This window comes from Beauveria bassiana (genome assembly GCF_000280675.1).
Source record: "Beauveria bassiana ARSEF 2860 unplaced genomic scaffold BBA_S00018, whole genome shotgun sequence".
Taxonomy (NCBI): Eukaryota; Fungi; Ascomycota; class Sordariomycetes; order Hypocreales; family Cordycipitaceae; genus Beauveria; species Beauveria bassiana.
The window spans coordinates 57,129-79,810 of NW_007930853.1; the positions used below are offsets into that span (position 1 = coordinate 57,129).

At 53.2% G+C, this 22,682-nt stretch overlaps 7 protein-coding genes across 7 annotated transcripts; 5 read left to right on the forward strand and 2 right to left on the reverse strand.

The window, feature by feature from the left end:
- Window positions 1-1,380: 1,380 nt before the first annotated feature.
- BBA_06225 (Sir2 family protein) lies at window positions 1,381-2,394 on the forward strand (the record flags this gene model as incomplete). Its single annotated transcript, XM_008601322.1, has 3 exons — window positions 1,381-1,699; window positions 1,757-2,100; window positions 2,155-2,394. The coding sequence occupies 3 exons, from the start codon at window positions 1,381-1,383 to the stop codon at window positions 2,392-2,394; spliced, it is 903 nt and encodes a 300-aa protein (XP_008599544.1).
- Window positions 2,395-3,405: 1,011 nt separating this feature from the next.
- On the forward strand, window positions 3,406-6,349 carry BBA_06226 (glycosyl hydrolase family 92; the record flags this gene model as incomplete). The annotated part of the gene is made up of 5 exons (XM_008601323.1): window positions 3,406-4,481; window positions 4,533-5,213; window positions 5,271-5,846; window positions 6,158-6,255; window positions 6,309-6,349. 5 exons carry the CDS (start codon window positions 3,406-3,408, stop codon window positions 6,347-6,349), a joined length of 2,472 nt encoding a protein of 823 aa, XP_008599545.1.
- A 420-nt stretch (window positions 6,350-6,769) lies between these two features.
- BBA_06227 (uncharacterized protein) lies at window positions 6,770-7,888 on the forward strand (the record flags this gene model as incomplete). The annotated part of the gene is made up of 3 exons (XM_008601324.1): window positions 6,770-6,943; window positions 6,983-7,648; window positions 7,709-7,888. 3 exons carry the CDS (start codon window positions 6,770-6,772, stop codon window positions 7,886-7,888), a joined length of 1,020 nt encoding a protein of 339 aa, XP_008599546.1.
- Window positions 7,889-9,034: 1,146 nt separating this feature from the next.
- Window positions 9,035-10,150, forward strand: BBA_06228 (DUF455 domain protein; the record flags this gene model as incomplete). Its single annotated transcript, XM_008601325.1, has 1 exon — window positions 9,035-10,150. The coding sequence occupies one exon, from the start codon at window positions 9,035-9,037 to the stop codon at window positions 10,148-10,150; it is 1,116 nt and encodes a 371-aa protein (XP_008599547.1).
- Window positions 10,151-10,280: 130 nt separating this feature from the next.
- On the reverse strand, window positions 10,281-11,210 carry BBA_06229 (carbon-nitrogen hydrolase; the record flags this gene model as incomplete). Its single annotated transcript, XM_008601326.1, has 1 exon — window positions 10,281-11,210. One exon carries the CDS (start codon window positions 11,208-11,210, stop codon window positions 10,281-10,283), a length of 930 nt encoding a protein of 309 aa, XP_008599548.1.
- Window positions 11,211-11,714: 504 nt separating this feature from the next.
- Window positions 11,715-13,549, reverse strand: BBA_06230 (nuclear membrane fusion protein Kar5; the record flags this gene model as incomplete). Its single annotated transcript, XM_008601327.1, has 7 exons — window positions 11,715-11,890; window positions 11,939-12,209; window positions 12,258-12,314; window positions 12,362-12,583; window positions 12,637-12,854; window positions 12,906-13,403; window positions 13,459-13,549. The coding sequence occupies 7 exons, from the start codon at window positions 13,547-13,549 to the stop codon at window positions 11,715-11,717; spliced, it is 1,533 nt and encodes a 510-aa protein (XP_008599549.1).
- Window positions 13,550-20,214: 6,665 nt separating this feature from the next.
- BBA_06231 (helix-loop-helix DNA-binding domain-containing protein) lies at window positions 20,215-21,991 on the forward strand (the record flags this gene model as incomplete). Its single annotated transcript, XM_008601328.1, has 2 exons — window positions 20,215-20,687; window positions 20,812-21,991. The coding sequence occupies 2 exons, from the start codon at window positions 20,215-20,217 to the stop codon at window positions 21,989-21,991; spliced, it is 1,653 nt and encodes a 550-aa protein (XP_008599550.1).
- Window positions 21,992-22,682: the final 691 nt, after the last annotated feature.

The following is a 22,682-nucleotide window of genomic DNA, read 5'->3' on the forward strand; positions in this document are numbered from 1 at the left end:
CCTACGCACTGTTGCTGCAAGGTCGCTCCCTGCCTGGTTACCTACCTGTACAAACCGTCCAAGCAACCTTGTTCTGTAAATTCGCCATTTCCATCCACTCAATCCTGGACCATCCACTCAATCCTGGACCATCCACCCATCCACCCACCCAAACCTACACCCAAACACCCACCACCATCACAACTGCCATCACCACCCATCACCACCCAATCCATCCTCCCTTGTTCGCGCACTACGGACTCGCTAGTTTACGGGCCTACGCATCCTTTGTCCGGCCCGGAGCCATTCTGCGACACTCAGCCGGCACCAGCTCAACTTTCTCGGCCTGCTTCCCAATCTGCTAGCTCTGCCTAGGTACCAATTAGTACACGCCTGCCCATAGTAATCTGTTTGTTTGCCTTGAACCTCGACTCGGCCGCCTTGATTTCCTTCCTCCATCATCACCCATCCTCCCCCACCGCCATACCTTTTCTCCTCAGACTTGCACCCTCTCTCTACTCAACGAGACGACGCCCTCTTTCGCATCGTCTTCCTAGCTCACTGTCCACCTCGCCCGCCTTTGTCCCCACGCCCATCATCTCTTCTGTCAGTGCCGGCCCGTGATACCTCGTATACCTACTCTAGCGGTCGCCTCACCCTTGCGCCAACTCCGACATCTTACAGCCGAGTCTCTATCCTTCTCCCCGTTACCCAGAGAACGCAATAGCTAGCACATCGCATTCTATCGTCGGGCACGGCAACACCGCACCGCTTCAACACCTCGGATCGGCACAAGACAGACAGACGTCTCTGGTGGTCCCCTCGCCGCACTAGCATTACCACTTCACGGCCTGCCCTACCAAGGACCCATCAACTTGCGCGCCTCTCCCGTCATGCTTAAACCTCCAGCACGTCCCTGATCCAGAAAACAACGCTCTCCCGCTTCTTGCCTGCGCCATCTACACCCCTCTCTCGGTTCCTCGGCCGTGGCTTCGTCGTGGCTTCTCTCGCCTCATCCGCCCTGCTTCCGCATCGCCATGCAATAAGCCACCCTCGCCTACTTGTTCCACAAGCTTGCACAGGCTTGCCAGAATCAGCCGACAGCGCTGCCCGCCTAAATCACCGTCCACAGCCCGGCCACAAGACTCCGTTGCTGCGCCTTCATCCCACCACCCGCCAATTTTGTCACTGTACGACCAATTTTTCTCTCATTTTGCCCCTCCTCTGCTACCTTCTCGCCCTCGCCGCCTCACACTTGATCATATTTGCTCCCAACGTCAAACGCTCACCTTGGCCTTTGGCCACCTGCTTCAACACGCACTCCCTACCAGCGTTCTCTGCCACCTTCGCACACTTGGCGTCCGCGCCCGTCTTATGCAGAACCCTAACACATCTCCTATCATGACGCCTCATAGTGATGTCGCAGCTTTTCATCGCGTGCTCCAGTCTAGTCGCCGCGTCATGATACTCTGCGGAGCCGGCCTGTCAGTCGCATCCGGTCTGCCAACCTTTCGCGGTGCCGATGGCTACTGGCGACACCACGATGCCACTCGACTAGCGACAATGCAAGCTTTCAGGACCGATCCAGGCCTAGTCTGGTTGTTTTACGGTTATCGTCGACACACATGTTTAAAGGCCCAGCCGAATGCCGGTCATCGAGCCTTGGCCGCCCTCGCCAAGGCAAACCCAAATGTTCTATGTCTAAGTCAGAATGTTGATGGTACGTCAAACCCTCTCGTTGTGAATGTACTGCATAGGACGAAACTTACCGTTCCAGATCTTTCGCAGCGTGCTGGCTTTCCACCCCAGAATCTCCACACTCTGCACGGATCTCTTTTCAACATCAAATGCTCCAACGAGGCGTGCTCCTGGATGCAGATTGGCAATTACGATGATCCCTTTTGCGAATCGTTAATCGAAGCTTCCAGGGATGCACCACCAGGTCAGAAACTTCCACTATTGGACCCATATCATCGCATCAGACATGTACCGGAAGAGGAGCTTCCCAAGTGTCCTCAATGCAACACTGGGCTACAGCGTCCTGGCGTCGTCTGGTTCGGCGAGATGCTTGATCCGAACATGATGGCGAGTATCGAAAGCTGGCTAGATGAGGGTAAAGTGGTAAGGCTTGCTGCTTGTTACATTTCCCGCTAGAAAGCGACTAACAAGACGTAGGACCTTATGCTGGTCATCGGCACGTCGGCTCAGGTATACCCCGCAGCAGGCTACATCGACGAAGCACGCGACAGGGGCGCCGTTGTGGCTGTAATCAATCCTGATGCCGAGAACGATGACCAACTTGAAAAGATAGGACCAAACGACTTTGCTTTTGGACAAGACGCTGCGACATGCTTGCCGGTGCTTCTCGAACCAATCATTGGCAAAGCACAAGCTAACGGCGAATTTGCACGATGACGGAACCAGGGGGGCAGAATCCTGCATCAAAAAGTAGCTAGTTCTCCCCGCACGGTGCACGTTACATTGCACGGCACGCAACGCATCAAAAACACGATGGCGGTCAGCGACCGCCCGTGAGCAGAGCAGGAATTTGCTCCCAGCCATCAGGACTGGCATATGAAAATCTAGGTAATGACCACGAGCACAGACGTATACCGGCTATACAATATATCACAGTCTCACGGCATCAAGTCACGGGAAATAAAGGAATCAAGTATATAGATTGGTAGCGATTTGTTTGTTTCCCATCTTTTCAATGCCGAAGCCAAATTTAGCTTCGAAATGTACGGGCATTTTATTTTCGAGATTTCCACGCATCTTATGTGTCTGTCGTCATAGTCGACGTAAAAAACCGTCTGAACTGGGCAATGGGCAATTCTTAGGCTAATAAGAATCTAGTAACTTTACTACCAAGCGCCGGCCCGTCTGATCATGACGGGAGCGGCCGCCGTAACTCATGCTAGCGCAAGCCCAATTGATCATGATTCTCAGTCCCGACCATCCGTTTAGCAGGCTTCCGCTAGCCATCCTCGTTCACAGTAAGCTGGTCGGAGTTTGTTTTTCGCTAATAACAAACGCAGTTTCCTCGCCACCCTTTGAGATGTTTTCTCTCCCAAAAGGTTCCGCGCGTATAGCATAGCCCAAGTTGCTTATTAGCCTGGCAACCTGGCCACCCCCGCCTTGTAGAGTTACATTGTGGGATGCGACCTTGGTCCTTCCCCGCATGACCTCCTCTCCGCTCCGAAGTGCCTTGTTGCTCCAACTACTGCACAAAGAAGGCCTCTGTACAAGTCGCGCCGATCATGTCTTGCCGAGCGCGGGGGGTGGACTCTTCTTGAAGTTGTTTCCTCTTCCCTGCTGCTGCGAAGCAAACGCGTCGAATATTTCTCTATCCTGCGACTGGTGCAAAGGTATTCCATGGAATCATTCTTTCTGAATTGTCATCTACACGTCTGAATCATACCAATCATGCGCCGTATCACTTGCTTCCTTTCTTGCTTCCTCACAGGACTGTCGGCCGCCACAGCAATCGATCCGCTCGCGTATGTCGACCCTCTGATCGGCTCCCAGGACGGCGGCAACGTCTTTGCCGGCGCAACGCTGCCCTATGGCCTCGCCAAGGCTGTCGCCGAAGTCGACGGCCAAAATACGGGTGGCTTTGCCACCGACGGCAGCAACATCACCGGCTTCTCGAGCCTTCACGACAGCGGCACCGGAGGCAACCCGAGCCTTGGCAATTTTCCCCTCTTTCCGCAGCTCTGCCCCGACGACGCCCTCGACGCTTGCAAGTACCGCATCGGCGAGCGCAAAGAGCGGTACGTGAATGATTCCGTGCAGGCGACGCCAGGCCGTTTTGCGATTGAGCTCGCCTCAGGCATCCACGCGGAAATGACGGTGTCGGAGCACGCGGCGCTGTATCGCTTCACATTTCCGCAAGGCGATGCGCACCCACATATCCTGCTAGACTTGACGGATCTGTGGAAGAGCCGCCAGAACGCGTCGATTCGTGTGGACCCGGACACGGGACGCATGACGGGCAACGGCACGTTTCTACCGAGTTTTGGCGCCGGCTCGTACGTGCTGCATTTCTGCGTCGACTTCTTCGGCGCGCATGTCCACGATACCGGCGTGTGGGTCAATAGCCGCGGCGGCACCGACCCAAAGGAGTTGTACGTGACGCGCGGCTTTAACTTGTTCTACGTGGAGGCGGGCGGCTGGGTGCGGTTCAAAACGACCGGCAAGGACCGCACAGTGACGGCGCGGGTGGGGGTGAGTTTCAAGAGCGGCGAGCAGGCGTGCCGCAGCGCCGAGACGGAAATTGAATACCCGCTGGACGAAGGCAAGTTTGGAAAGCTGGTGGACGGAGCGAGGGAGAAGTGGAGGGAGAAGCTGAGTCTGATTAGTATAAAAAGTGGCGGTGCGACCGAAGATCTGCAGAAGAGCTTCTGGAGCGGTGCGTACCGCAACATGATTTCACCGCAGAATTATACGGGTGAGAACCCGCACTGGGATACGGGACGGCCGTACTTTGACTCGTTCTACTGGTGAGATTCCCCGATATTGCTTTCTGGAGAGTCATATTAATAGGACGACAGCATGTGGGATGCGTTCCGCGTCCAGCACCCTTTCCTGACCGTCGTCGACCCGACCGCGCAGGCGCAAATGGTCAACACCCTGCTCGACATCTACGTCCACGACGGCTGGCTTCCCGACTGCCACATGTCGCTCTGCAGCGGCTGGACGCAGGGCGGGTCCAACGCCGACGTCGTCCTCGCCGACGCCTTTCACAAGAACCTCTCCACGTCCATCGACTGGAACGTTGCACTCCGCGCCGTTCTCGCCGACGCCGAAGACGAGCCGCTCGAGTGGTCGGTCCACGGCCGCGGCGGCCTGCGCAGCTGGAAAGCGCTCAACTACATCCCTTACCTCGACTACGACCCGCTCGGGTTCGGCACGAACTCGAGAAGTGTCTCGCGCACGCTGGAGTACGCGTATAATGATTATTGTATCGCGACCATGGCGGGGGGCATGGGGAAGGCGGAGCTGAAAGAAAAGTATTCAAGAAGGAGTACGAATTGGCTGAATCTGTGGAAGGAGGATCAGACGTCAGTGATTAATAGCACGGATACGGGTTTTAGAGGTTTTTTTCAGCCGAAATATCAGAATGGCACTTGGGGGTTCCAGGATCCGATTGCGTGTTCGGCGCTGGCGAGCTTTTGCTCGCTGACGACGAATCCAAGCGAGACATTCGAGGCCAGCATCTGGCAGTATCTCTTGTACGTCACCTCCCTCTCTGAGCTTTGGTTCATCCTACTAATAATACGCCATGTCAGCTACGTCCCTCACTCCACTGCCGCTCTCATCGACCTGCTCGGCGGCGACGACGCCTTCATCAAGCGCCTCGACTACTTCCACACCGTCGGCCTCGCCGACATCTCCAACGAGCCCGTCTTCCTGACCGTCTACATGTACCATTACGCCGGCCGTCCGGCGCTGTCTACGCGGCGTATCCATACCTACATTCCCAAGTCGTTTAATTCCTCCCCGGGCGGTCTGCCCGGCAACGACGATTCAGGCGCCATGGGCTCCTTTCTCTTCTTTTCCGTGCTCGGCCTGTTCCCTGTCGCCGGGCAAAACGTGTACCTGATTAGCGCGCCTTTTTTTGAAGAGGTGAGCATCACGAGCCCGCAGACGGGCAAAACGGCGACGGTGCGGTGCAGCAATTTTGATGCCAGTTACAAGAGGGTATACGTGCAGAGCGCGACGGTGAATGGGGCGCCGTGGACAAGGTCGTGGATCGGACACGAGTTCTTTACAGAGGGGTGGACGCTAGAGTTGGAGCTTGGGGAGGAGGAGTCGAGCTGGGGATCGAAGATGGAGGACCGCCCGCCGAGCTTTGCGGTCAAAATGTAGCGGCACAAGTTTAGGATACTTGAATGGGTATCAGAGGGGCAGGCAGGTAGTACTTGAATCTCAAGTCCAGAGGGGTCAGAGGCCAAGTCCGAGCGGGGCAAAAAGTGGCAGAAAATTGCAGCTTGATTACAGGTCCTTTGCAGAGGTGATGATACTGCAATAGCCAGTTAACCAACAGCCAGTTATCAACAGCTAGTCAATCAACAGCTATTTAATTAGGATTCTAGCTACTAGTTAGATGGCTGTTGATTGACTGGCTGTGATTGACTGGCTGTTGATTGACTGGCTCTGTACCTACCATCTGTAGAGGACCTTCGGCGCATCTGCAACGCATCCTTACCGCCTTCGAAAAAACGCCCCTCTTGACCCCTCTGGGCTTGGGGTTTACTGCTGTCACGTATCAGAGTATGAGCACAGAATGATTAGTGCATTGATATGTACTATGCACTCCCGTTCAGACAAGGCTGATGAGATGGTGGAGGGCACAGAGGGCTGCTAAACTAAATTATCAAGGGTCTACTATACCCTTCTTGGTTTAGCGCCACGCTAGCAATCTCAGCCAAAAAAAGGAATGGCCAATCAGGAGGCAGAATCACTGAACGCTAACTTCAACACCACGCCGCCAAAGTCGCGATATTCTAACTTTCTAGCACAACTCACCTCCTTCATCATAGCTGCTTTCCTCCCATCAAAACAACCAAGCAATCCAATAAATGAGGGTTCGAACTGTAGGCATCACTGTCAGCGGTATTACACACATCTTAAGTAACGGCAGCGGCGGCGCCGGCGGGCATCTTCTCTAATGGCAGCTATATAATCCCTGTTTTTTTCCTCCGTATGTCTATCGCATAGACATTCTACCATGCCAAGTCTAACTTGTAATAGGCGAAGAAGTTCTCCTCCCGAACCGTTCTAGAAGATGGCTAGCCTGCGTAGCCTTGAGGTGCCGGTCGAGTTCTTCACACCTGCGCCCGGGGTCGCCATACCTGCCGACATTATGGAGCTGCGAGAGGCACTATCCGCCGTTGAGGCCAAGGAGTCGCTGCTGCCAGCGGTCCTGCGTTCGCACCCCGACTTTCAAGGCAACACGCGGGTTCGACGTCAAACATGATTATCCGACGACGATGTCGAGACCTGGAGCGCCGCCGAACGCGACGCGGTGCTTCAAAACCACGAGCGGCTCCGCGACGTTGTGGACGAATCACGCGAGTCGGCCGAGACACATAGGTCCGAGGCCGCGTGGAACTCGCTCGTGCATAGCCACCTTCTCAAGCACGTAACCCAGCACATGCAGCACCTCAAATTCGAAGACATCACCTCGGCGCGAATCATGTCGGCTTTTTGCCCAAAATTGTCGTCCAGCGAGCAAACGTCGGCGGCGGCGGCCAGTCTCGCTGCCAGCAACACGTCGGGACGCGGGCTGACCGCTGCTTCGGCAACGTCAGTTCATAAGATGGTCAACTTTGCCCTGGTGGTGCATCCCTCGTCTGTGCTGCAGACACTGATTGACCAGTTCCTCAAAGGAGAACCTTGGGAGACGCAGTCGATCAACCAAACGCGCTACGAGCCGCTGCGCACGCGACCCGCGCCCATCTTCATCGAGACCAGGACGGTGTCGGGCACCAAGGAGAACGCCAACGTGCAGCTGGGCATCTGGGTCGCCGCATGGCGCGAGCGTATGCGCTCCATTATGGCGCTAGCAGGAGCTGAAGAAGAGAAGCTCCTGACGCTACCGGTGATTCAGGTCATGGACAGCGCGTGGTCGGTGTCGTTCGTGGTGGACCATGGCACGCATATTGTAACCATCTTCCCAACTTTTTTTCCTTGTTTCTTCTCTCAACTGACATGCTGCTCTTAGCGCATCATCGACGAAGACTACGTGATTGGTGACACAAACTCCATGTTAGGCATCTATCAGCTCCAAGCTTCAATGATGGCGCTCGGAGCATGGGTGAAAGATGTGTTTGAGCCCTGGTTTACGAATCTGCTGACGCGCGCCGTGCAGAGCCGGGGGGACCCGACTGCCGCACGGTGTTGACTGAAGAGAGAAGAAGCTGTTATACAAGGACACCTGGGGTACACTCTTAGTGGGGGGGGGGGGGGGGGGGGGACCAGCTCAACTTTGGTGAAAGTGGGACAAAAAACGGCAGAAAAATGATGCTCGATTGCAGATGCGTTACAGCTGCTTTAATTACTTGGTATAGTAACCCTAGCATATGCCTATCATACAGGAAATATGTAGATATATGAGGCTATTAACTTTGGCGCTGTTGACTCTGGCGCTGTTGACTCTGGCGCTGTTGACTCTGGCGCTGTTGACTCTGGCAGTGTTGACTCTGGCAGCTTGCTGTTGTAATAGCCATACCTTATGCAAAGGACCTGCAGCGCATAGGTACTCACCGCCATTGTTGCCTCACTTCGACCAAGGCTGAGCTTTATTCGACCAAGGTTGAGCTATCTATGTGCTCCCTTATGGGGTGTGTACCTGCTATTGTTAACAAATTCAGCCCTATTGTAAGTACCTCGCCCTTTCCTGTGCCTGATGTTCATCCCGTTTGACAGGTGGCGAGGATGCGTTACAGATGCGTAACTGGTAATGCTCACTAGATAGTTAGTAACCAACAACCATTTAATTCGTCAGCCAGTCTTAACCAACAGCTAGTTTAGCCAGTTAATCAGCCAGTTAATCGCCATCTAGTCAATCACCAGCCAGTAAACTAAGAGCCAGTCAGCCACAGCTACTTGACTAAAGCCGGTCTTGATTGTTAGATAATTGGTTAAAGTTGTGTTATCCGCCGAGAACCCTTTGCTAATCGGTCGAGGTTATGTACTTTGCCACGTGCCCGCCTATCGAAGTGTAAGAGCGAAGGAAGAAGTGCGAAGAGCAGACGAAGGGTCTTAGTAAAACTGTAGACTGCTCGGTTTACGTTGCGTGGGTTCTGGTGTAAGTGACGGTGTGCCCCACCACTTATGCGATGATGTCCGCCTCCCTCAAAATAATACGTATACACTAAACTTGCCATCTGCAACATACCTACCATCCTGCAGGAACCTTTACGACAGCCTACGAGGCCAACAAGCATCCAGAAATCCGATTCGCAAAAACTCTACGCTTTTCTAAACCTCGAATCATTTTTCACCCCTCTGGCGGGCCCGCGCCCACTTCCCTCGCCCATCCGCCATCATGCAGGGCTTCAACATGGGCAAGTACGTGCCGCCCGAGCACGAGGGCACCACGAGCGGCAACGCGCTGCACCGCAAGCACGCTCTCGGCGCGCGCGCCTCCAAGCTGCGCACCGACGGCGCCCTCACGGTGCGTTTCGAGATGCCCTACGCCGCGTGGTGCGCAACGTGCCCGCAGCCGACGCTCATCGGGCAGGGCGTGCGATTCAACGCCGAGAAGCGGCCCGCGGGGCGCTACCACACGACGCCCATCTGGAGCTTCCGCTTCCGCCACGCCGCGTGCGGCGGCGCCATCGAGATGCGCACCGATCCCCAAAACACGGCGTATGTGGTCGTCTCGGGCGCGACGCGGCGCGACACGGGCGAGGACGACGCGCGAGCGGCAGAGGAGCTCGAGGGCGGCGTGCCGATCCTGACGGATGCGGAGCGCGAGACGCTCCGCAGCAGCGCGTTTGCGAGCCTCGAAAAAACGATTGGCGACCGCGAGCGCCTGCTGGAGTCGTCGCGGCGCATCGACGAGCTGGCGGGCCTGGCGCGGCGCCGCTGGGACGATCCCTACACGCTGAACCAGAAGCTGCGCGGGACGTTTCGCGCGGAGCGATTGCAGAGGGAGGCAGGCGCCGCGGCGACGGCGGCGCTGCAGGAGAGGATGAGTCTAGGCATGGACATTTTGCCCGAGACGGAGGAGGATGCGCGGCGGGCGCGGCTGGTGGACTTTGCGCCTGAAGACGACGCGGCGGAGGCGGCGCTGTCGAAGCCGCTGTTTGGGACGGCGGCACGCAAGGAAATGGACCAGAACAACGACGACGACGACGACGATGATGATGATAAGAAGGCCATGACAAAGGAAGCAAGGCGAAAAGTGCAGACACGAGATTCATTTGCCACGCAGGTCATGGGGAACACGAGAGTAGCAAACGACCCGTTCTTGATGTCGGCCTCTGGGACGAAGAGGGCAGCAGACGGAAAAGGTCCGGCGAGGATACCAGGCATCAAGAGAAAGAGGGATGTGGAGGCGAGTGCCGACTTGACTGAGCCGCAGAGTAAAGCGCAGCAGAGCGACCGTGGCGTCTCCAAAGGTGCTGCTGCTGCGCTGGTAGAATACGACTCGGATTAAGCGCGTCAACACAGACGAAAAAGGGAACATTGGTTTGCATGGCACATAGATTCGGCGTTTTTGACTTGTTAGATATTCTCGATACCCCCGTTTGCAAAATCGCATCATTCGCTTTTTTGTGCTTTACTATTTACAATTCCTGCATTCTCCAAATGCCACTCACGTCCGCATCGTACTTCCACCCTCGCTTCTCCATGTCATCTCTCGGCCTGTACGCCTTTTCCGCCACCTCGAGCAAGTCCAGATCCAGCTCCACGACGCTCATGTCCTCTTTTCCATGTCCCAGCCTCCCCACCGCACCGAGCATCGGCATCGCCGCCTGGGACACACCCGCATGCTCCCTCCCTTCTTTATCATACCCCTCCTCCACCACCCCATCTTCCTCTTCTTCCTCTGCCGCCGCGCCGCCGCAATTCACATACACAATCGCGCACGAGTTCTCAAACGCGCGCGCCACGCACATGGTGTCCAGAAACAGCCGCTCCGCGTGCGGATTCACCGCATTCACCGGCTCGTCCACGTCGCGCGCGACCCAAAACGAGGGCACCACAATCAGCCGCGCGCCGTCGGCGGCCAGCGCGCGAAATGCCTCGGGAAAGCTCAGGTCCCAGCAGATGAGCATGCCGGCGCGGACGCCGAGCGGCGTGTCAAAGGCAATGTGGTGCGGCGCGGCCGCCGCCGTCGGCGCGCGCAGCAGCGGCTTCTCCGGGTGCCACAGGTTGCGCTTGTGGTAGCGCCCGCAGACGGCGCCGTCGGGGCCGAGAAAGTAGGCCACGTTGGCGAGGGGCGGCTCGTCGGCGGCGTCGGAAGGGTGGGAGAGGTCCTCGAGGAGCGTGCCGGGCACGATGCACAGACGCAGCTCCCGCGCCAGGGCCTGGTACCGCGCGAGGATGGCGGGCGACTGCTGCGCGCACCGCAGCAGCGCGGCGCGGTCGCCGACCCAGCCCTGGACGTGGTACTCGGGGAGGACGGCGAGCTGCGCGCCCTGCGCCGCAGCTGAGCGGATAAAGGACTCGGCTTTGGCGTAGTTGCCCTCCACGTCGAGGCTCTGTGCACGCATGGCTTGTCAGTCAACGAGTTGATGGTGGGGGTATGAGCTTGGCGGGATGGGGGCAGGGAAAGAAAGTGCGGGGAGCTAGGTGATGGAGTTCAAGATACGGCTGGTGTGAATACCTTTGAATAGAGTTGAATCAGTGCAACCTTGAGTTTCGACATTGTAAAAGACGCGAATCTCGTCGTCGTCTCAAGAAATGCAAGGTGTAAAGTTGTCGTGATCTACAATTCTCCCCACACATAGTACTGCGCCCTATAACTTACAGACGATGGGGCGGATCGAGCCAATGACGAAAAGCTTCCCCAGCCTGATGAAAATTCGGCTGGTGGTGATTTAATAGCTGAAAAATACCTGGTAATAAGATCAATCCTTCTAGGAATAAATAGGAAGCCAAGCTGCTCTACCATGTAACTCATGTCCCAATGAAAGCTGAAGCCGCCAAATCCCAATGTAACAAGCAACCTTCCCGCGTGGTATAAAATCCCTCTTCAAAACTCCAAATAAAAAGCTTTACTGTAAAAATGGAGGCGAGTGAGTCGTCTGTAGATCATGAGCTTCGTGAATCATTTGGGTCGTGTCATTGAACGTGGTCCTGAAAATATTTGGTAGCAAAGTGTGGATGAAAGGACTTGAAGTGTCCGTCTTGATGGCTTGGGCGGCCGAAATGGTCAAGCCGGCGATTTCACCTTGACGAGTTAGCACCAGTTTACTGATTAGAGAGAAAGACATCGTACCTAGTCCCAGAAGCAAAAGGTTTCGTGCAATAGACGGTGCCAGTCTGTAAGAGCCGAGGAAAAGTGACGCCACAGGACATAGAATGTGTGGCCACCAGCTCCAGCCGGGCCCGCGTAGAATTGTGCTTTGGATTCGATTGGTCGAAGATTCAACGCCTTGTAAAGCTCCTAGAATGTTCATCACGGAGTGGTGTGCGGAATCAAGTTTGTCTTGGTGGTTGCTGTGCGAGAGGTACATTTCGCGCGAAAACTTGTGAAGGCGATCAAGGTTCTGTTTCCATTAGCCCGTGGGTACTCGCAGAGCAATGATTATACATACTCTTTCAAGCGTATTTTGCTTTTCTATTACTTTATCAGCTCGGATCTCCGTTTCTTCCTGTTCCGAGTGAGCAGGTATTATTCTGTGCGAAAATTTGGTCTTACCAGTTGAGTCTGCAGCCGGACCGATGAAGAAGCGGCTGTAGCGATAGTTGCTATCATAGTCTCGACTCCCTCGAGCGTATCTTTGCGAACCGTCTGCAAGGCATTGCTATGCTCTATGGCTATTTGCACCTGGTTTTCTCGGATGGATTCAAGCAAAACATTGATAATGTTGTGCAGCTGCGTAGCGTCCTGGAGCCCAGACTGTACTTCCAGAGATGACTGCTGTTCCCAATTAGAATTTGAAGAAGGGCGAATCTGAGTTGAAGTAAACATACTCTTGAAACGGTTATCAATTGCTCATTGAGTACGCGACCCAGACCGTCGAGTTGGGTTTTGAGCGATTCAGCGTGCGGGAGGAGAGAGTCGGCTGCCTCGGCCGTTCTTTGCATAAGATGATCGACTCGGCGCAGCTGCTCCTCAACTTGCACTTCTACTTTTTCTGAGAATCTTTCCATAATCTCGGTAATTTTTTTGTGCAGATGAATGGTCGAATCTAGTACTGGAATCAGCGACAGAGGCGGATGACAGAGCGATAGAAGCCTACCCTTGTCATTGTCAGACTTTGCAACTTCGCAGAAACGCACAGCCTTGTGTCTGTAGCTGATCCAAGTATTCCATGACGAGTCGGATTGAGCTAGGCCTTCGAGGCATTTGTCGATCTCGACTGTGGAAACGTGCAGATGGGGGGTTTTGCCGACTTCGATCTTTGTCAGAGCTGGCTCGCGAAACTTTGCGCACTCCCTCGGAATGACGAAGCTGCCTCTCTCCAAGTCGCAAATGGCCAATCCAGCGGCATAGGAGTCGATGAAGTCTCGCGTCAGTCGTCCAGTGTTGGCTAGCTCAACCGTTTCGTCTTGGCCATGGAGCAAGTGGCAGTTGTTCACGAGGAGTCGAGCCGCGATTCGGTGACAGAGAGGCTGAGACTCGAGGTTCTCGAGCTCTTGGAGTGCAACAGAATAGATGTTATCCGACTTGAATCGATATCTTGGTGGCGGGGCAGTATCTATTTCGTCTGTTTGGCCGTCGTACGCCGCTTGATGCGCTGTAAGGTGTCAGTTGGTAGTTTCAGTCTTGATACTCTGGGCATTCTCTCGTACGGTGCAGCGCCTTTTGCGCATTCCAAGAGAAGCCAGAGACTATTCTCGTCAGCTGAAGAGTAAAGAAGAGAGCATGCACAAGCTTTGGCATCTTGCCCTGTTGCGGCGAGAGAGGGAATGGGTGCGGCCGATGTCGCGAGGTTCTCATCAAGACATGGGAGAAGAAGTGGGAGGCACAAAAGAAAGTTATGTTGCGTGAGTGAAATGGAATCATGCACAAGTCAAACGGTCGAGATTCAGCAAGAAACACCGGCTTGCGCACTTGACAGCTGCCACAGCTGTGCATCACCAGGCTTGCAAACGCCCATCAGGGAACCCTCTGATTTCAGGCGCACTTACTCACAGCTCTGGGTACTCGGGGACAAGCAAATTATCAGAGATGGTCCAAGTATTATCCTACAGCTTCCGTGCGAGAAAGATTGTTCAAGATCTATTACCTATTACAATGCTTGGGGCAAACAGCGCAGAACACAGGCACAGTTTTGCTTCAAACTCTTCTCCTCAGCAACACCAATGCAACGTCGCATACCATTCGCTCGAGAAATCGAAGCAATTACTTTTGCTCACTCTGTTGGAGTAAACAAAGTGTTTGATTGTTCGCATCGTGCCAAGTTTGGTAATCAGGGGGCTGTGACCCTTTCCTAGTGACTGGGCGCGGCGCTGCTTGCCCTTTCCATTCGTACCTACACACAAGACTCTCCCTTTTCTGAGTGTCAACCCTGATTGGTGCTCTTAGGCGCAGAGTAAAATACATTGCCGAATTTCAATGTATTTATCGACTATCACATTACAGACAAATCAAAGACGTCCAAACAAGTTCCGTGGTTGCATACCCCTTGCTTTGACTAGAGTTCCGCAGTTGGAATTGTCTATTTCCACAAAGCGAGTAAACTTTATTTCGTGGGCTTTTCGGTCCACACGGAGTGGAAACACCGCACTTGGGCTCCCTCTCGGGGAGGGGGCACACATCTCTAGACTCTTGTTGGACAGCAAGGCTAGGTATTTATTTGATACGGAACATTTCGTTTTGACTGCAGAGCGCATCTGCGCCCCCTTGAAATCTTGTCTGCAGGCTGTGTCAAAGGTCGCACTCAACTTGGGAAATAGCGCTTGTTTGATGATGATTTTGGCATTCATAATCATCGCTAGCATCGATTTAATTTAGCGTAACCGGTAGCGCGAATTGCGAACGAGCGCTAGAGCCGCCGGTTTACTGGTGCTGGTAGTAGTGAAGGTACATCACTTCATCTCCGCGATCAAACGTTGGTAAAAAGCTTGCTCATTGAATAATCAACTGCATTTGCTGTCTTCCTACCAGGCTACCACAGAGAAACAAATCAGCCTGCTGGCCTTTTGTAATTTTTCGTTTCTCTGCCAGAGTCTGTTTATCCTTGTCATGAAGATCTTTCCAAATATTTACAGGCCAGGGCTACGGCAGGGATACGGCAGGTTAGCATGAACCAGTTTTCATAGCTGGAGACTGGGGACCTGACTCACGTATCTTGCAATGTTTCATGTAAAAACCTACTCGTGTATTTTCCTACTTGATGAGCTGGCTAGCTTTGAGCAACGTCTACAAGACGACAGCCTGACTGTTCAGGGAGCGATATTCGATTGAGTTTATGCCCTCTAATACTAAGCTCAACTTTGATTTTTCCTTAGCAAACCTCTGCTATCAAGAGTCCAACTCAGATTTCTCCGTAAATCAGTACTATAGATCCGAAAGTCGAATATCGGAGTCTGCCGTCCCGCAAAGATACAAGACGAAAGGCAAATAAGCAGGGGTGGCCTGCACAAGGGTCCAGGGTGGGGTGTGGCAACAGTTTGCCAAAGTGTCCAAAGGTTTCAAATGCAGCCTACATACTGGCTTGTTAGAAGTCAACGTTCAATGTGCGCTGCTGCAAGTTCTGATTCATGAGAGAGACGCTGGACTGTGGCGCTTGTCAGATCTATCGCGTACCGAGTGAGTTGCATGTGTAAGCGAGAAAGCGCGAGCGACTTGCTTACGCAGGATTACAACGGGTAAAGCAGAAGAAACGTAAATACAGATACGAGAACCTTGAAGAAAGGAATAGCAGAGAGTTAAAAAAAACATATCCCAAGATTGATATGCTGTGTCGGGTATATTCCATATCCGGCAGTGAAGTAATCCCGATGCAGGCGACTATCTAGTCATGTGGGCGCGGGCTCTAAAGATGAGGTCGCCGATAACAAGGGTCAACTGAAGCACGACATCAAGAAAGCAAGGAAACGTGACTCTAAGTTGGCATCAAGCTGCACATGTTGTGAAAACCAAGGGCATGCAGGAGCACCTCGGTTTTTCCACATGGACCACGTTAACGATGGACTGCAAAAAGTTGCAAACGGACAAGAGCTAAAGCCATGATTTCGGAGCGTATGTGGAGCATGGGTATTTGAGACCAGATCAGACAAGCTGAATCGGTACATGGCTAACAGTGAGGGGGTCTCATCTCGGTGAGGGGGAAGTTCTTCAGTTTACGCAGCGCTATGTGGAGTTTACGGACAAGTGATCGTATTTTCGTAGCTATAGCGTCAGTGTGATCAATCATTCATCGTATGAATATGTTTCAGTATGATACCGGATGAGAACGGAATGTAAAAAGCGTGGGCGAGCGGACCCGAATACCTGTCAAGCTCAAAAGGGCCAGGGTTCGGGAAGTGCTGAAGTTGTCTTTTTTGCGTGCACGTATTTGCTTCTTCTGATTTTCATTACACAGAATAATACGGCGAGTTTCCGAGTTGATCTCCATCACATGGCTATACGGCACACTGCACATGTTGCCAATCATCCCAAGACCCTTGTCAACAATTTGTTCACCGTGCCTGACGATGTAGCGGGTATGTGAGGGTCCGGGCGACCGAGATGGAGCAAGTGAAACGTGAGCGGGGGGAAAGCTTTGTTTTAATTAATTAACCCTCAGAGAATGGGCAACGCCCATTGGATGAATTGGAACAACGATAGCCCAACCTTGGGGCGTATTTGATCGGGGCAAAGGGGGGGGGCTTCTTGAAGGCGCACCAACAGGCGGATCGCTTTCCAGCTGCCACGGACCAAGAGCAGCCCGCGGAGCTCCACTGATGTACGCGCATTGCGTAATGAGGCACAGTCGTGTTCTTGGTCGAAATATTCTTCAATTGAACAGTGTCAGTTGCCCGTTTTCTTTCGAGTGAGCACCATTGAGACTGAGACAATAGCAAGGGTTGGGTTACCGGCAATCATGTACTCGGATTGTAAAAGGTGCCAACTGAAATGCCATATCTGCATCTGTTTCGACTGCCTGCCGATCCAATGTATGATAGATCACTTTGCTCGGGGATGATTTACTAAATATTAAACTAGTTCCCTTTTCAGAGCCCACAGAGGCGTAACGCTCCCGGTGAATTGTGGCCTTTCTCATTGGTCAAGTTACTCGAAACTTTTGGCTGCGGGTTACAAACTGCTCCAACAACTTGCCTGCGTAGATAGGTGTTCCCAGCCACGGGCGGCGGGATGGGGGATCGTCGCTAGTTCTGGAAACTCCCAACGGCCGCGGCGCAGAACCGTTGCGTCAAAACGAGTTTGACTCGAGTGGCTTTTTTATTTATTTTTTATTTTTTTTGGCTGTGGCTGCCATGATAGGGCCAAGGGAAAGGCTTTGCTTTTTTTTTTTTTTTTTCTTGGCTTAGCTTCTTCCTCTCGGGGCTCCCGGCATATGCTGTGGTGGGAAAAGCTGGTTCAGCCAATGACATGCGCCATACAGGCAACCAACCTACTCGAATGGGACTGGTAACTTGTATAAGTCGTACGATTTCTCGGCTGCAGCACCCAGAGCTCTCCCTCCCCCCAAGGCTTCACCTCACCACCCCTCTCCTCCATTCAAAAAAGTTGTGTTTTCTGCCACTTTGTAATGCAACTAACTTATCAGATCGCCGGAACAACAAAAGATGGAGGGAAGGGAAGGGAGGGAGGGGGAGAGGGGCAGCTCGGTGAGGTTTCCTTGATCATTGACCTCATTGTGGGCGAGTTTTTTATTCCGACGGAATCTAATCCGTAATCCAAGCTGCTTTTAAAAAGGTTCACAGCCCCGTTAACTACCTAAAAGGTAATCCGTAAGGTAAGTCGCATTCTGAGCCCCAGCTTTTTCTGCGGCGCCAAAAATCAGAGACACAAGGGCACTTCTTTGTCCAGCTTGACATGGGCATGCCACGTTGGAGAAAGTGGGACGACGGGCCACAATGTCTTGAGAATAATTGACTAATTCCAAGCCTATCAAATACATAGTTACAGCGCAGCCACAGCACTAGAGAATGCGCCGTGTGTCGCCGTCTCTTGCGGCTCCCGAGGACCCCAAAGCCCCCACCCCAAACCCCGGTGCAGACCGCGTAGATCACTTGAAAAATAAATTTACGTTGTCTGAGCTGTGCAAGGATCTGGGGCGGGCCAGGGGGGAGGGGGGTTTGCCCCAAAGGTTTGTCGATGGGATGCACCAGCCGCAACCAACGCGAGAAAGAGAGCATCAGCCTACGGTGAGTTGTTAGCGCTCTCGGGGTCGAGAAAAAAAGAAGATATGGCTTGCCGGGAGAAGCACCAGTTTTTTAGCGGCATTCTACTATTACGCTGTTTTGCCTGCCCATGTCCCGTTTTCCTTGCGAGACTTGCAGGCGGAATAGGCTTGCAGGATGCGTGATAACTTGGCATGCCTTGTAATTCATCATGCAGCCGTTGACTCTTCCCCATCCTTTTGTGAAAAAGGTTGTAATTATTCTGCAGATTCGCTTAGCGCGACGACGCATACCCTTGCTTCGTCGCTGCAAGCCCAAACGTTACGCTAGCAAGGCCCCCAAAGCCATCTTGCTTTGTCTCTCCCGTCCGTCGCCTCTAACCGTATGCGTACATGATTGACTATTTAGCCAAATAATGTAGTTCAGGTAATTGTCAACCATCCATGATTGAAAGACGTAGACAAGCAACAAACAGTCTTTTGTCCATCCGGGGACCTAGCTTGCAGCGTGTTTCATCTACTCATGTGACGGCACATAAGGCTGGGTGGTATACCAGTAACTACGTTGGTTTCAGCTTTCGCTGATATGTCTATTACTCAAACATCCTGGCAATACCGACCGACAGCCACAGATTTATGACTCGGTCCGAGATGGAAACGGGTCAAGGTGGGCTAGCTTTTAGACAAGCGCATCTATTACATCCTTCACACAGTCGCAAGAGAAAGACATTTGAGCCTGTGTCTTTTCTGCGCCATCTGTTTCTTCCCTTCTTTTTTTTTTTTGTTTTCAATTTAACGCATTAGTCTCTGCCACCAGACTAGCCATTCATTCTATCCTGACGCGCCCATCGCCTGTATCAAACGTCAGACGTACAAGTCTCCAACTTTACTGTATCTAAATACAATCTCGGATTCAATTCAAGTAGACATTTTATGTACATGACCATATAAACTTGCCTAAATAACGAGCACTGTTGCTGGTTAATCGGAGATAACCGACAACGCGTTCCCGCTTGGCAAACTCTACTCTAGGCGACGCTGCACGAGATCGACAAAAATCTCCTCCACTCCCCTTCAACTTTTGGTTCAGCTGAGGGGGGTGAAAGTTGGCAAAGTTTCCCTTTTTGTTTCCGTCCCGAAAGCCTACTGCAAAGAAATATAAATAAATAAGAAAATAAAACACTCCTCCATATGCCTATTGTGGTACTCTTCCCCGAGGGCTTCTACAAGCACACGCCCACCGTGTGTACCCTTTGGTCTAAGCTTCCCGTGGCTGGCTTCTCCCTCACCATCAAGAATTTGTGAGGGCTAAATAGGCATAATTCATAGTGATGATGGCCGGCCCCTTTGCCCGTCGCCGAAAGCTCGGTAGGCCTCCTCCGGGAGTCCACTGTACATACCATGGGTGTGCGTGGACGAGTCTTTCCCCCCCCCCCCCTCCCCAAGGCCCAGTTCTATCTCATACCTGGGGCTGGTGGTGGCTCTGCATTTGTACATTACATACCCTCGGGGGCGGAGCATCCGCAAAAAGACAACAAGTTGGTCTATTTAGCGCTCTTTACTCTTTTTTTTTTTTGCCTTTTCACTACCATGATTTTGACTAACCCCTTACATTGCATCATATTGGGGATGCCTCAAAGCTGTTGCCCCTTTGAGACGCGTCACTCAGCTCTTCCAGAGTGACGATACACTTGGACACTAGCAAGAAGGCCCTGGCTTTATCCTCGATTTGGTCTTTTATTTTCTTTTTTTCTTTTTTGCCCTTGCTCCGATAAAAAAGCCAACCCTCGGCTACATCTGATTTGACTTTTATTTGTACACCGAAGCTCCGATCTCTTTGATCGATCTCGCGTCGCCTTATTAAGTCTGACCTCCCGCCCTCCCCACCACCGACAGCTCTACTACTCGTCAACAATTCGCACCTCGAATATCCGGTCCACGCCATACACTCAGCACCGTCCATTTCGATGCTATCAACTTTGATTTACAAGAACTTTTCTTTGTCTCAACTCTACCCAGGATCTCGTTGTTTAGACTCCAATATCGGCGTACAAACTCTATGGGCAACCATTTCTACGATTGGATACTACTAGGCTGCTCCGCTAACGCTCAACGATCATCAAGTTCGCTGCGGGACACTGAACAGCTCGAGACACGGTGCAGAAAAGTTCCTATTAGGGAAAAGTAAACCGGCAAGCGCCCCTTGCCTTGATCACAGCCGATACAGCGGACTTTCGGTGCACCTGAAATCTACATGTCTTTACAGGTGTCTTGTGCGCCTCTGTTCCTTTCGAGTACTCCGTTTGGAAACCCGAGCGCATGCTCGCCAGTACACACAGGACAACTTTTCAGCACTATATCCTCTAGCATGGAAAATACTAGAGCTGTGCCACTGCGTCTCGACTTGGATGGAGGAGCACCCTATGCTGCTGCAAGTAGCGACCCAAGGGCTAGCTCTTCTCCAGGAGCCCAGTCAGCCTCAATGGCCATGACTGCTTCGCCATATCCGACTCCCACTCCGTCGACCTCGTCGATGCAGACGATTCCCTCTGATGCACTTGTCGAACGAGAATCAAAACGACCGCGAATTATTAGCCGTCACTCTGGCGCAATCCCCAACACCTCGACCGATCTGCACAGCCCAGCAGTACACCAGAGCATCGAAGAGGCGCACGATCATCTTAGCATCAATTATTCACAAGTCTCTGAGATGGTCAGCCAACCAAGGTGCGTTCGATGACCTTGCTCTTCAGTCCTTTCCCCGTATCAAGGCTATGCCAGTTTTGGTTTGGTCTAGTGATCAATGAGATACTCTGTTACGCGGCCACGATCCGCTAACCTCGCGTGTTAGTTCTACCATTGGAGTAGTCACATCATCTACGATGCCGTGCGACACATACCCCGTCGTGGGAACTCCATATTGGAGCAACAACTCTCTCAGTGTAGACGCCATGGGCAAATCTACCTCGGAAGGCAGCAACTCAAACAACAGCAATCTTGGACGCCAAGAACAGATGCCTGGTGGGCCCCATTCCCAATTGTATGGAAATAGTGTGGCTTGGGGAAGCCAAGATATGACCATGACAATGAATCGCATGCAAGAATACGTCCCACGGCGGATGACACACAACTCTTGGGAATGCGAGGTTCCGTCCCATCATCAACAACAGCCACAGCAGCCTCACCAACAGATGCGTCCCGACGATAACCTCGCATCGCCGTACGAGTCGTCGTCCTCCTCGGCCGTAGGCAGCCACCCTCAATTGTACGGCGACTACTTGACTGTAAACGCCCCATCAGCGCACCGCATAGTGCCCTCCAACGCATACCCAACTCCCGGCAGCATCTCGACGACACCGAGCAGGCCTCACCAGACCCCCGGCACCACTGCGGCCTGGCCACGGCCGACTTTTCATACGGGCCCCGGCGGCGGCGGCGGCGGCGGTGGTGGCGGCGGCGGCAGTGGCATATCCGGCAGCGTCGCCGGCAGCCTGCCGAGAGACATTAAGCCCAAGATTCTACCATCCTCGACAGCAGCGAGCCAGCCCACAAAGAGCTCGGTATTACAGGATAGCGACCGGACCAAGAGCAGCAGCAGCGGCGGGGGCGGGGGCGGCAACGGCGGCGGCAACAGCGGGGGCGAGCGCAGCACCACCCACAACGACGTGGAGCGCAAGTACCGCACCAACCTCAAGGACCGCATCGCCGAGCTCCGTGCCGCTGTGCCGGCGCTGCAAGCACAGCTGCAGGACGGCGAGTCGGACGGCGGCACGTCGAGCAGCGCGCCCAAGGTCAGCAAGGGCACCGTCCTGCGGCAGGCCACCGAGTACATTCGGCAGCTGGAGCAGGCCAACCGGGCCATGATGATGGAGCACCAGCAGCTCGTGGAGCGGTTGCATACGCTCGAGGCCATGCTTCATCAGGGCGGCACGGGCGGTGATGATGATGGGCGGCGACATCACCCCGAGTCCCAGTACACGGCGAATTCGCACGACGGCATGGCCATGTTTGACCCTCGCGGCTTTAGCTGAAAAAAACTTTGATGGAACCGAGATATTGGCAAAAGGAGCGCATTTCGCAGCAGCAGCAGCAGCAGCAGCCTCGTGAAGGGAAAAAAAAAACGTCAAGAATTCGGTCACTGCCGGGGTTCAAAAGTACGGGAGCGAGAGCCAATGCAGACCCAGTCCTCGAATTGGCCATTAGTTTTTGGCGTTGGCCTTCTTTTTGTTTTCTAGGGTCTCGACTCGATTGACCTGCGTTTCTCCCGAGAGATATACGTGCTGGTCATCAGCGGGGAAAAGAAACAATACCAAAGACTTGAACTGCATCATTGCAGACATTCCCGGCACAGTTGATTGCTTTGTGCGGCGGCCGGTCTAGAAAGGAAACTTTTCGACCGTGTATTATTATCACCTGCGACTATCGTTTGCAGTTGGGAAATTGGGGACGATTCCTCTATCTGTACTTTTTTGTTTTTTGTCTTGTTTTTTCTTCAATGCGTTGTATTCGTACTGCACGATTGCGAGGTTTGGCCATCTGATCATTATTACTATTCTTATTATTAGCATGGAGCATGGAAGAGACAGCACGGAGTTTGTTACATTGGGAAACGATGCGTGGGACGCGCCGCGAGTTGAGACGAGTATTAACTACATTCGGATTATATGTCATGTCTGTTCTTCACGTTTCTTATATCTTCATCTCCGTTACTTGTTACGCCTA